Source organism: Quercus suber, unplaced genomic scaffold (assembly GCF_002906115.3).
Source record: "Quercus suber isolate HL8 unplaced genomic scaffold, Cork oak 2.0 scaffold_485, whole genome shotgun sequence".
Classification (NCBI taxonomy): domain Eukaryota; kingdom Viridiplantae; phylum Streptophyta; class Magnoliopsida; order Fagales; family Fagaceae; genus Quercus; species Quercus suber.
Window position 1 is genome coordinate 194785 of NW_027069935.1, and position 14787 is coordinate 209571.

Consider the following 14787-nt stretch of genomic DNA (forward strand, 5'->3'; position numbering starts at 1 on the left):
TGTGCTGGGGAAGTTTGGCTTTTGTTGGGTTTCATCAAAATGATTTACTGCTTTCTTGTGCAAAGAAACGTACATTAACTTGGTTCTTGTTTAAAGAAACTTAATAACTACAAGATTATCAAGTAGATAAATTAGTATGAACATGAGTATATTTACTTAGCATTCAAATGTGGAGATAAATGCATGGCATTCAAATATAGGGCTCATAAACGCACTTAATTTTTTCAATTTTGGAGTCTTATGGATAAAATATTGAACATAGATGAAAACAAGAATATAATCACACTATGGTCTTCTTGGAATATACACACACACACACACACACACACAAATAGCATAAGATAGATCCAGCTAGCTGCACCACTAAAAGAAACAATGCTTCCTTCTACATGTATATGCCAGCCACATATCCTCTTTAGCAACTTGAGGCTGAAAAGCATGTAATTGATACCACCTGTTACCATATACATGCAAGTGAGACATTAGATTTATAGTGAGTTAAATGGGATTACTTTCATTGCTTTCATACATCTATATATGATGAGGAAAAAGGACACTTATTGATTAATGAATTTGATTAGTATCATATTTTAAAGATTTCAACTTAATTACTAGAATATGATGTTTTTGTTCTTATAATATAAAGATTAAATTATAGCAAAATGATCGGGATGGATAGAATAATATTATGCTTTACCAAATATGATTTTCTAGATTTTATAGAGCTAAAAAACTTGTAATTAATGATCATTCAATTTTATTTTATTTATTTATGATGTTTATGCATTTTTGGATACTGACCAAATACTAAACTAATATAAGAAAAGGTAATGTGCTCACCACTTGTATGTCTTACCCAGCATCACATATCCGTCTCACTAATCTCAATTTGCTCTTGTTAATGTGTCTAATGATCCACCGGCTTTTCCTATATAAAAATTATGTGTGATTTAAGTAACCATAATATTTTCAATGGAAAAACGACAGTGCTATGTGATTGCTATTACTGCTACTGTAATTGATTGTAAGTGAAAAAATTATTGTTTGTCAAAATATTTTCTTGGTGCATGCAATTGTGTCAAAATATTTGTTTTTTCATTTTAATAAAACTAGGCTCTAATTTCCACTAATTAATAAAAGCTAAAAATATTTGCAAATTATATACAGTGATGGTTTATACAAAAGTGTTAAAATTCTCCTATTAGTTGGATATTTGTGGTGTGAATGTGACATACCTTTCCTTTGAATATGTGCTCTATGGTGGCATTCAAGTCTCCCTTCCAATGACACGTTCTTTCTTCTATCCATGGATGATTATTGTCTACTCCCTCTAGCTTAGGTGTGTTTAGATTAGATGGAATAAACGTGCTTAAACTAGGACATTTAATTACCCTTATTTCCCTTAGCGATGGCCAGCCTAAAGCATTAGTTTCAGAGCAAAAACACTTCAGATTTGGTAAATTATGAAGCACGATTGAGTTCACTTTATTGAACAAAACGTCCTTTTCTTTTTCTTCTTCTCCTGCTCTTGCAAGGATTTCTTCAATTTTCTTACAGGAACTAACTTCAATTTTCTCTAACATCACAAGCAGTTTTGCTATGGATGGTGAGAACAAATATGTCAGACTGTCACATCCACTTACTTTTAACAATCTCAAGTTCCCAAAGCCCAAGTTCCTTTCTGGGCCCTTCTTCCATATGTGCATCAGTTTTGGTAAATCACTTAGATCCAATATCCTTAACTGATCAAGTATTGGTGCCATGTGACTTTCCTCTACTTTTAGTTCCTCAAGTTGAAATATAACTTCCAGTGAATCATAGTTGCTCAATTTCATCGTTTTTAGATTCTTTAAGCACACAATCAAATGGGATGGAAAAAAAGGCCATGTCTTGGAGTTGTTGTAGATATCGTTAGCTCTTGGATCCTTAGTCAAAATACCCTACAAACAAAGATAATCAATTACTTTTAAAGAACTAAATAATCATTTCGTTAATATCCATCAAAATTATTTGGATCCATGGGCCCGACAGCAAAAAAAAAAAAAATAATGTGTGTATATATATATATATATCTACAAAAGAAGATGGTATAAACAGAGTGGATGAACAAATAGAAAAGCAATAAAATGTTGATGTCTATTTATCTTATCACTCTGTTGATGGACTTAAGGTTATGACCATGCTCCATTGGCACAGGTGCATAAATCTAGAAATTTCATTGTGCTGTTTTCTTATTATTAAAAGAAAAGGTGGTAGGGATTGTTATTTGTGAGATACATACCTCTTTATTAACAGATGAGCTTTCTTGGAGTTTCTTGGTGGTGCCTTGGTCTGACGCAACTGTTAGACTATCATTCCTGCCACTGGGTACACCTTTAAGGCATGGCTCTTGGTCTTGGGGTATTGAATCTGATTCCCAGTTAATTTTCTGCAGCTTCCCATATGTTTTGAATTTCGGACACCCATACATATAGATCTTCTCGATGGATGACCATTCAAAAGAATAAGGTTCGATACAGAAACTCATGACGTTTGGCAGAGAACTTAAATAGAAGGAAGTAAGTTTAGGCAACAAGATGATATCCTCTGCCTCTTCTTCTCCATCTCTTTGAACAATGTTTTCAATCATGCCACACCACGATATTTTAATGCTTTGAAGTTCCACAAGTAGTTTTGCAACAGTAGGTGGGAATAAATATCTTAGTTTATGACATCTATATACATTAATTGATGTTAGGTTTTGAAAGCCCTGAATTCCTTGTGGAACATTCTTCCACACATACCTCAAATTAGATAAACCAATTACTCTTAAAGTCTTCAATTTAGCAAGTACTGCGATTCTCTGATGGTCATTGTTGTCCTTCTGTCCTTCAAGATCAAATACCACTTCTAGTCTTTCATGTAAACCCTCCAATGAAAGTTCTTTTAAATTAGGTTGCCACAAAATGGTCTTGGAGGAAAAGAATTTCTGAGAGATGGGTGTTGAGTCAGGAAAGAATCCAGCAGTTTGCTGAATGTTTGTCATCCTGTCACTTCCAAAAGTGTCTATCCTTCTAACCTGGTGAATCCATTAACTTATTATTGTTATACCATCAACAATTTTCAGCTATTTATGTAAGAAGCATCAAATCCAGGCAAACCTTTTGAACATTAAAAAATTGATAAATCAATTTGAAAAGCATAAAACAATGAGCTTTTGAAAGGAAGGATTTATAAAATTATTATTTTAAAAAGCGAGGGAAAGAATTTTACCTCCTGATTCAACAACGATGGTTGGACAAGCTCAACAGGACCCACGCCTGTACAAAAGCCAATGAGTCCTGGTAGATAGTCCATATTTATAGATGTTAATTGCGGAAACATGATCTTATCATTAAGTGCCTTCTCATCTTCTCCTTCCTTGTGAAATATTTCTTCCATGTCTTCACAGTCTTGTATTTCTAACTCTTGGAGTTGAACCAAACCTCTCGCTATGGACAATGAAAAGACATTTTTCAAACATTTGCAAGAGAAGAGTGTAATTGATCTTAGTTTGCCAAAACAAGCAAGCTGTGAGTGTGTACCACTAAAGGATCTCTGTGGGATTCGGCTATGATATATCTCTTTTAAATTAGGCAATTCCAAGAGTATTAATGACTCCAAGATAGGGAAGGCAACACGAGGAGTCTGATATGATGTGGCATCAATTAAGTATTCTACATCACTGGATGAAATGAGCAGAACCTCCAAGCATGGAAAATCTAACTTATAGAGAATGTTTTCGAAATCTTTTATTTCTCTCAAAGCTATAAATTCAGATTTCTGTAATAGTAGAGGTATCCAACTCTCTGCAATATCACTTGCAACAAATCCTTCAAGTGCCAAACTATTTTTAAATATATACTGAGTTGTGTTCCAGAAAGTAGAATATTTGCCAAAATTCTGATGCCTAAATGGCTCGTCACATGCATATATCTGAAATTTTATCATTTGATTTTTGAAGTGCAAATCTTTTGGCAATAACTTGATGTTTGGAATATGAAGACGTAAAGCCATCAAAGAATCAGAGAAAGACCTTAGTTCAGCAAGGCTTGCGTTGGCTCCCTCTCTATTGCCTTCCATTGGTTCCCAATTCATGACAGAGACATTTCCCATGTACAACTCTTCTAGTCTAGATAAACTTGATAGTAGACCAGGTGGAATGTGCTGAAGAGCAGAGCATTCTGATAGATCTAACAACTTTAAATGACTCAGATTTCCTATTTCTTTGGGCAACTCCTTGATTTCAGAACCAAGAAAGCTAAGCATTTCTAGTTTCCCAAGTGCTCCAATTGCTGACACATCTTTTATCTCACAATACTCCAGAAGCAATGTCTGAAGGTTCTGAAGGACCTGTATGGATTGTGGTAGTGATGGAAAAGACATACCTTGCATAGCCAAAACCTTTAATCCCATCATCCCTTTAAATAGATTGGTTGGGAGCGTTTGTCTAGTAGCGTCTTTGCCACATGATAGTTGTAAAAGCTCAAGTTTCGGACACTCCAAGCCATCAGGATGATTTTTCAATTCTTGAGATACAATTGAAATCGCAACATAATGTTCATATGTATCTTTCTCTGTCCATTCTTCCCAACAAACATGTCCATTAGCAATTGATATGGCAACACCCCGTGCAACATCATGCATTTTCACACATTCTTCTTCATCGCTATCCAACAAAAGAGATGATCTTCTAAGATTGTCAACCATTTCATGGACTCTATTTCTTGCTTCTGCCACCTTATCATTCTCTGCAAATAACCTTTGTCCCACTCCAAATTTGACTAAATATTCAATGGGAATATCATAATCTTTTGGAAATAAACAGCATAGCAAAAAGCATGACTTGGCTTCATCACTTGCTAGAAAATTGTAAGTGAGCTCTATGCTGGAATAGACAGTTGAATCTGAACCTGAATTATTTTTTGAGATAGACTTTCTAAGCTGTTGAAGTGCAGAAACCCACTCATTCTTTCTCTTGTTTTCTAGAGCTCTTCCAATAGTAACTATAGCAATAGGTATGCCTTTACATTCCTTCACAACCTTTTCTGCTATTGGATGTAGATTGGGAGTATCTATACAATTACCTGCCATCTCTTTGAAAAAGCTCCATGCTTCTTCTTCAGTTAAGGCTTCAATTCTAACAATCTTATGAGATTTCATTTGATTGCAGACTTCTTCGCTTCTTGATGTTAACAAGATTTTGCAACTATTGAGTTCAACTTTATAAGGAATTCCTTCATCCTTTAGATTAAGTTCTTCCATAACATTGTCTAATATTACAAGGACATTCTCAAAGTTAATTTCCCTATGTCGCATCATAGCAATTTGATCTTCAATCTTGCTCAAGTCTTTTTTACGGGACACTGCTACCATCACAACTTCATCAAATAAGTTATCATCTTTGGCTCTTTTTGCTACCTCTTTGGCCATTGTTGTCTTTCCAATCCCCTCCATCCCACATATGGCAATCATGTTGATCTTGTCATCCCTTAAAGCAGTCAAAAGTTCTTTCATAACTGGTATTCTTGATTCAAAAACCTTAAAACCTTCCTTGGAAGAAGTTGCTATTCCCCATGGTGGAGGAGGAGGATTGGACACTTTATCAAATTGTCCATCCCTTAATAGCCCATCAATTTCCAAAGTCTTCTTCTTAGCTTGCCTACTCAAGAAATAATGTGACTTCAAATTGGGACACCATCCATTCAAGCACATCACATTTTCTTTGACATCTTCTTCAAGGAATCTCTGCAGACCTTCACTGATGTTGTCTACCTTTTCTACCCAGCTCTCAACCTCAGATGCAATTACCTCTCCGTTTTGTTTTGCTGCATCAATTTCTAATTGCACCCCAGCTCTCTTGTCACCCAGCTTCTGAAATTGATCTTTGAGACTCTTGATGTGGCTATTGTAGCAACTTAGATAGCAAAAGTGTTTTCTAATTGGCACCACCAAGTGTCCTCCAATGTCAACGATAGGTGAAATAATCTTCATTTCTTGGCTTTATTCTTTTGGATTCTCTGTAAGAAAATACGGAGTTTTAAATTTTTACTTTCATTTATATTTGCGTGATCGATTTTCTGTTCTTTTAGAATCAAGAGTTCTAAACATTAGAAAAAAAAAACATATATTCCAATTGCTTCAAAAGTGCTCAAATGAGGCTCGTGAGTTCTTCCATTTATTTCAATTGCTGGTTAAGAAGCTCCCACAGCTGGAGTTAGAATGATGGGCAATGGTGTCTTGGGCAATATGGAACACAAGGAATAAATTCTACTTTGAAAGAATCCAGCAGCATCCAAAAATCATCCTAGATGGGGCTATTGGTTTTTCAGAAGAGTATCAGAGACTATGTGCTTCACAGAAAAGAAACTAGCTCTCATCGAGTTGGTTGATTTGTTTTGCTTTTCTGTCTCTGGTGATGTTTTAGTCGTTGTTTTGTTTTGTTGCTATTGTCCAACCTGTTGGATTTATTTCCTGCTCTATGGGGTGTGTTGTTCCCAATGGTACTTTTGTTATACGTACTTTTCTAAAATAAAATATTTATCTTTTATCTTAAAAAGAAAAGAAAAGAAAAAACATATACTACTATATATTCTACTCAATCCCTTACCCGCTATTAAGGGCTCGTTTGGATTGAATGAGAGTGGAGGGAAGTAAAGTAGAGTTGACACGAAATAAAGGATTGAGTAGATTTATATAATTTCCATAAAATCTCGGGTGATTTCAAATTAAATCCTATTTTTTAAAATTTTCAATTAAAATCATATAATTTTTAAATCATTTCAATTAGTGTCTCACTTTGTTACTAACTTACTATTAATTAAAAAAACAAAAATTTGCACAAATTGTAACTAAACCTATCTAAACACAAAAAATTGTCCAATATGAAATTATAATACCTTTGATATATTATAGACAGAGCAAGACTTAAGTACAGTACTAAGGTGTTATTTCTTAGGCTCTCTTTTTAAGATTCTGCCATGTGGATTTTTCTTCATCGGATGAAAGTGTATTTTTTAGTTAAATAGCCACATGACTCAATCTTAAGTGGAGAACCTAAGGAATGACACCTAAGTTATTGTACCTAAAATTTGTCCTTATAGATAAGAGTTGTGAAATTATATAATAATTAGTCATTTATTTATTGTCACCAAATATTTAGAATAAAATTATATATTATATAAATTCATATCCAAATTATATCATATTATATACCATATAATAAAAATTATATCCCATATGTTGTGGTTGCTCCAAATGGACAATCTTTTATTAATAAACTAGCTGATATCCCACACGATGCGTGGTGCATTTTAATAAACTAGCTAATAAACTTAGCAATCAAGTTTCTTAGATTTATAACAATAATCACAAAAATAAAAAATAATTTTATTATCAGATAATACCTTATTCATAGTGTGTAAAAGTAATTTGTAAATATAGAAGTGAAGTGCAAGTGAGTAGTTCAAATTTTGTAGGAGAAAGAAAAAAAGAAAAAAAGAAAAAACCTTATGGACATGTTATTTTCTTATGCTAAATTAAGTAACCTAATAATTTTGTGTTAAAAACAAGTCTAACAAGTAACAAGTCTAACAACTTGTTAGATTCAAATAAAAGTACAAATATTAACCAAAAAAACTTATTTTAAAGCACTTTTCATGTATCGTACGATATATGCGATTTTATGATACGATATGATTCATATGATATACATGTTTTATAGTACAATATTGACAATTATAATTATACATATATATATATATATATGTGTGTGTGTGTATATTAAAAAAATATATTTTAATGGTTAAAATAGGCTCTTAAATAGAAGGACTGAATTATAATGAATGTAACCTTGAAAGATAATTAATAAAATAAATTAAAGGTAGAAAATGAAAATTGACCTAAACTTATACAATGTAATATGGATTTTAGTCTTATTATTATTATTAAGAAAGATACCTAAATTGGACAGAGGACTAAAAAAGAAAGGTAGATGTGTGGTAGTAAGAAGGGGAGTGTAATAATCAAATCCCCCCTATCCATCATAAATTATATTTTTTATTTTTATTTTCTTCATTTTTATGATTTTCTTTATCTTTTTTTGTTCATTTATATCATACTAATGTTGGACTTTGTGGAGCTTAATTGTATTTGATCCAGATTATGACCCAACCTGAAATAATATTGTACTGTTTTTAATGGGAGATTTTTTTAGGCTTAGTCCATGAAGTGGAGGCTCGGTCCGATAGGCCTTGTACGCGGGATAGAAAAACTGTTGTTTTGGAGATTAGGGTTTGAGATTGTTTTAGAAAGAAAAAACTGTACTGCCGCATCTTGTATTTTTTTTTCCAGAGAATAGTGAAATCCCTACAACTTCGTAGACGTAGACAAATTGCCGAATCACATAAATATTATCTTGTGTGATTGTTTTCTTTGGTGCATATTTTTCTCTATTTTTTGTATCTCATAGATCTGGGAATTTCATTGTATATTCTCTTTCAACTGGTATTAAAGCCTAGAGTTAGGTTTGAGTGAGAGCAATGGCAGATGAAATAGGAAAGGTCTCTGAAATAGAAAAATTCGATGGAACAGACTTTGGATTCTGGAGGACGCAGATCGAGGACTACCTCTATGGGAAGAAGTTGCATTTGCCGCTTTGGGGGAGAAACCTACAACTATGAAAGATGATGAATGGATTCTTCTTGACAGAGAGGTATTGAGAGTTATCAGATTAACTCTGTCAAGGTCTATTGCATACAACGTTGTGAAGGAGAAGACCACAATAGATCTGATGAAGGCTTTGTCTGGTATGTATGAAAATTCATCAGCAAACAACAAGTTGCATCTGATGAAGAAACTATTCAATTTGAAGATGGAAGAGAATGCATCAGTAGCACAACATCTGAATGAATTTAACACTATCACAAATCAACTATCTTCTGTAGAAATTGATTTTGATGATGAGATTTATGCACTGATCGTTTTGGCTTCTTTGACAAATAGTTGGGAGGCTATGAGAATGGTAGTAAGTAATTCTACTAGAAAAGAAAAACTGAAGTACAATGATATACGAGATCTAATTTTGGCTGAGGAGATTTGTAGAAGAGATGCAGGTGAAACCTCAGGATCTAGTTTTGCCCTAAACCTTGAAACAAGAGGTAGAGTTAATGATAGAAATTCAAATCGGGTTTAGATCAAAATCTAGAATTTTCAATTGGTAGATTTGGTCAACAAGTACAATGTTGGAACTGTGGCAAGCTTGGCCACATTAAGAGGCACTGCAAAAGCCCTAGGAAGAAGAATAAAGATGATTCTGCTAATGCTGTAAAAAAATGAAGTACAAGATGCACTACCTCTCGCTATAGATAGTCCGCTTGATGATTGAGTTTTGGACTTGGGAGCTTCATTTCATACCACTCCACACCAAGAAATCATACAGAACTATGTTGGAGGTGATTTTGGTAGGGTGTATTTGGCTGATGGAGAAGTCTTGGATGTAATGGGTATGGAAGACAATCAGATTATACTGCCCAATGAGTCTGTCTGGTTATTGCAGAAGGTTCGACATAATCTTGACTTGAAGAGGAATTTGATTTTTGTTGGACAACTTGATGATGAAGGGCATGCATTACTATTTGTTGGTGGTACCTAGAAGGTTACAATGGGAGCCATGGTATTGGCTCGTGGAAAGAAAACTAATACTCTGTATATAACCTTAAGTCCAAGAGACACAATTGTAGTTGCTGAAGCAGGTATCGATGCAAGCCTATGGCACCACAGACTTGGTCACATGAGTGAGAAAGGGATGAAGATATTACTGTCAAAAGGGAAACTACCAAAATTAAAGTCTATTAATTTTGACATGTGTGAAAGCTGCATCTTAGGAAAGCAGAAAAGGGCGAGCTTCTCGAAATCTGGCTGGACACAGAAGGCTAAAGAATTAGAGTTAGTATACACTAATTTGTGGGGGCCTTCTCCGGTTGCATCCCTTGGAGGTTCAAGGTATTACATCACTTTCCTTTATGACTCAAGCAGAAAAGTATGAGTTTATTTTTTGAAAAATAAATTTGATGTATTTAAGACTTTTAAGAAGTGGAAGGCTATGTTTGAGATAGAAACAGATTAGAAAGTAAAATGTTTGAGGCTAGATAATGGAGGAGAGTACATGGATGCAAAGTTCAATGAGTATTGTGCTGCACATGGAATTAGGATGGAGAAAACCATTCTTGGGACACCATAGCAGAATGGTTTGTCTGAGCGAATGAATATAACTCTCAATGAGTGTGGTAGGAGTATGAAGTTGCATGCTAGATTACTAAAAACTTTCTAGGTTGATATTGTTAATACTGTAGCTTACCTAATAAACCGAGGACCATTAGTTCCCATGGAGTTCAAAATTTCTGAAGAGGTTTGGAGCAGTAAAAAGGTAAGGTTTTCCCATTTAAAAGTTTTTGGTTGTGTTTTTTTATGTTAATATTGATTCTGATGCTTGTAGTAAACTTGATGCAAATTCTAAAATATGTAATTTTTATTGGCTAGAGTGATGAGAAATTTGGCTTCCAGTTTTGGGATAAACAAAACCGAAAAATCATCAGAAGAAGAAATGTGATATTTAATGAATAGCTTATGTACAAGAATAAATCAACTGTAGTGCCAGATGCTACAAATATAGATCAAAAGAAATCTAAGTTTGTCAACTTAGATGAATTGACTAAGAATACTATCCAAAAAAAGGGTAAAGAAGATAAGGAGAATGCAAATTCATAGGTAGATCAAAGTACACCTGTAGCCAAAGTCCGTAGATGTTCTAGGATCACTAGACCTCCACAGCGTTATTCATCCGCTCTAAATTATATACTATTGACTAATGGTGGTGGGCCAGAGTGTTATGATGAAGCCTTGCATGAAGAAAATTCAAGCAAGTGGGAGTTAGCCATGAAGGATTAGATGGATTCTTTGTTGGGGAATCAAACATGGGAACTAACTGAAATGCTAGAAGGGATGAAGGCTTTGCACAATAAGTGGATATAAAGAATAAAGAATAAGCATGATGGTAGCAAGCGCTACAAGGCTAGATTAGTTGTCAAAGGGTTCCAACAGAAGAAGGGCATCGACTACTCAGAAATATTTTTCACGGTTGTGAAGATGTCAAAAATTAGATTGGTACTGGGAATGGTGGCTGTAGAGAATCTACATCTTGAGCAGTTAGATGTGAATACGACATTCCTTCATGGTGACTTGGAGGAGGACATTTACATGAGTTAGCCATAAGGGTTTATTGTTCAAGAACAAGAAAGTCTAGTCTACAAACTAAGAAAGAGCTTGTATGACCTAAAACAAGCTCCAAGATAGTGGTATAAGAAATTTGATAGTTTTTTTTTTTGTATAGAACTGGTTTCAAGAGATGTAAAGTTGATCATTGTTGCTATATTAAGTTCTTTGACAACTCTTATATCATTTTATTACTATATGTGGATGATATGCTTATTGCGGGATCTAGCACAAAGAAGATTAATAATCTTAAGAAACAATTGTCAAAACAGTTTGCAATGAAGGATTTGAGAGTTGCAAAACAAATCATCGGTATGAGAATCACTAGAGACAAGACTAATGATATATTGAAGCTTTCACAGACAGAGTATGTGAAGAAGATTCTTAGCAGGTTTAACATGAATGAAGCTAAACCAGTGGGCACACCCTTGGGTAGTCATTTCAGACTGGGTAAAAATTATCACCGAAGACAAAAGAAGAAAGGGAACATACGAGCAAGATACCTAATGTATGCTATGATGTGTATAAGGCCAGACATTGCACATGCAATTGGAGTTGTGAGTAGATATGTGATTAGGCTAGGAGAGCAACATTGTGCGGTAATCAAGTGGCTTTTGAGGAATCTGAGAGGTTTAACAGATAAATGTCTTTGCTTCACAGGTGCAAGTTTGGAACTGCAGGGTTATATAGATGCTAATTTAGCAGGTAATATTGATAGTAGAAAGAGTACTACTTGGTTTGTATTTACTCTGGGTGGTACAACTATATCTTGGTCTTCACATATATAAAAGATTGTTGCTTTGTCTACTACAGTAGCTGAGTATGTTGCAGTGATTGAAGCTACAAAAGAGATGATTTGGCTACATAGCTTTCTTGGACGAATTGGGTAAGAAGTAGGAGATGGGCATTCTACACAGTGACAGTTAGAGTGTAATTTTTCTTGCTAAACATTCGACTTTCTCATTCAAAGTCGAAGCATATACAAATGAGAAACATTTCTATCCGTTACCTTGTTGAAGATAAGCTGTTAATACTTGAGAAGATTTGTGAATCTAAGAATCCGATAGATATGTTGACTAAGGGTGTCACTATTGAGAAGCTGAAGCTATGTACAGCTTTAGTTGATCTTCTTGCCAAAGGATAGGAGGATGAGTTGCAGTGATGAGGGATTGTCTTTGGAGGATTGCGGTTGATGTTAGAGATTGAACTAGTCTCCAAGTGGGAGATTTGTTGGGCTTTGTGGAGCCTAGTTGTGTTTAATCCATATTATGAACTAACTTGAAATAATATTGTTATAGTTTTTAATGAGAGATTTTCTAAGATTTAGTCCATGGAGTGAAGGCTAGGGTCGATCGGCTCTGTGCCCAAGATAGAAAACTGTTGTTTTGGATATTAGGGTTTGAGATTGTTTTAGAGTAAAAACTATACTGCCACATCTTGTATTTTTTCTTGAGAATAGTGAAATCTTCGCAATTTTGTGGATGTAGGTAAATTACCAAATCATGTAAATAATGTCTTGTGTAATTGTTTTCTTTGGTGCATGTTTTTCTCTATTTTTTACATCTCATAGATCTAGGAATTTTATTGTATATTCCCCTTCAACTAATATATATTAATATGTGAATAGGAGTATTGTGTGTAACACTAAAGCCTTCATAGAAATTATGTGCAATTTTGATGGCAATTCATGTTATTTGGGTTGTGTTCATGTTGTGCCTAGTAAGGGGTATTCAACTATATGGGTCAACCCAAACATGATTTATTTTAATAATCATGTCTCGGAACCACTTAACACTAACATGACCCATTTATTAAGCTAGTTGACACAAAATGACCCAACCCACATAACGTGCTTAATAAATTTGTTGTCTTGGATTGACATAGACATGACCAATTTGACCCATTTATTAATATAGAGGGAGTATTAGATTAAAGGGAGTCATTACCGTACCAAACCAATTAATACAACTGGTATTTGTCATACCGATAGGTGAATTAGTCCAAAAACACCCTTATAAATCATTCTTACTGGCTAGATCACCATGAAAGTGGTCATTTCTCCTCCATGGTTCAAGCCTTTTACTTTCTTAGGCACTAAGCCACTAAAGTAGATCCCACACTCCACTTTCAAGAGTGGGATTTGATGAACACTGTTCATCATCTTCAACCTTCAACCATAATTTTTCTTAATAGCATTTAATTTGACCCTAATTTTTAAAAGATCATAACTTACTCATTTGAAGTCCAAATTAAACTTGTAAACTATTGTTTTGAAGCTTATGTAATATATTATCAATCCATGTATATAAATTATAACAGAAAATGAGTTTTAGCGATTCAAAATTGGCCTGCAATTTTAGGTTCTTTTACCGACTTTCAAAACTAGGTTTTGGATTTATTTCTCCACATGCCATAACTCACTACCATATTTTACAAGCATGCTATCATCATCATTAGAAACATTTTCATATGATTGAATCATTCATTTTCATGCCATAACATGCCTCTAAATATTCATGCATATTGGATTTTTTAAAAAGAAACAAAGATCATGGAATTTTTAATCAAAAAGGGAAAACAAGCATGCATAGCTCTGATATAGTGTTGAATATATTAAACGGGCCATATATTCACAAACCTTTTTAGAACCGATTAATCACTTCCCAAATTGTTGTCCTCCTTGCTTTACAAATTCGTCCACACGACCTCTACAGCTTTTGGATTACCTTTTTGTCACTAGAGAGGCTACCAAAGTCTCTTTCAAGTCTCTTCCGAGATTGCCACGCTCCAAGCTCCAAAGTACTCTTGGTGGTGTTCCTAGAAAGAAATGGCATGCTTGAGAGAACACTTGGGAATTGTATGTTCGTTTTTGTTCTCACAATTTCTCAGTTGGTCCCTTTTGTTTTCCTTAATTTTTGTAGGATTATTTAAATACAAATAAGAATAAACCCACTATCAAGATAAGTGGTATTATAATCACTTAACCCATCGTATATCACTCCACTACTGATCTTGATAACTCATATTCAGATCAATTTAAATTTAAACTTTAATTTAAATCCACTTATCCGAGAGTCCATGGATAGATACCCATGTGGATGATCTATGGTCCATGGGTTATGGGTCGGGTCAAATCCAGGCCATGTATTAACAATTATAAACAAATAAATTCCAAAAAAAATTATTCCATGATAACATCAATTAAAATACAAAGAGAATACAATCTAAAAGTTTTGATATCAATCAAACCAAAATCAATCAAGATATAGAAATTAAAAAAAAAAAAAAATCTAAGAATAATACAATGAACATGATAGCTTTAGCTTTATTTTGGTGTTAAAAAAAAGAAAAAAAGATTAGTAATTCAAGGGTTTCAAATGAAGAATTAATTATATAACCATTAAAAATTCAAACTTATGTTGGAAAAAAATGAGATGTATTATTATATGGGTTAAATTGATTTGTTTGTTAAATTGGGTTAACTCATCTTGAAATAAT

At 33.9% G+C, this 14787-nt stretch overlaps 1 protein-coding gene across 1 annotated transcript; it reads right to left on the reverse strand.

The window, feature by feature from the left end:
• Nucleotides 1-170: 170 nt before the first annotated feature.
• On the reverse strand, nucleotides 171-6012 carry LOC112039722 (probable disease resistance protein At4g27220). Its single transcript, XM_065762989.1, has 5 exons — nucleotides 3253-6012; nucleotides 2282-3064; nucleotides 1236-1940; nucleotides 841-928; nucleotides 171-454 (listed from the first exon to the last, which is right to left on the reverse strand). Exons 1-4 carry the CDS (start codon nucleotides 6010-6012, stop codon nucleotides 908-910), a joined length of 4269 nt encoding a protein of 1422 aa, XP_065619061.1. The 3' UTR covers nucleotides 171-454; nucleotides 841-907.
• Between the last annotated feature and the right edge of the window lie 8775 nt (nucleotides 6013-14787).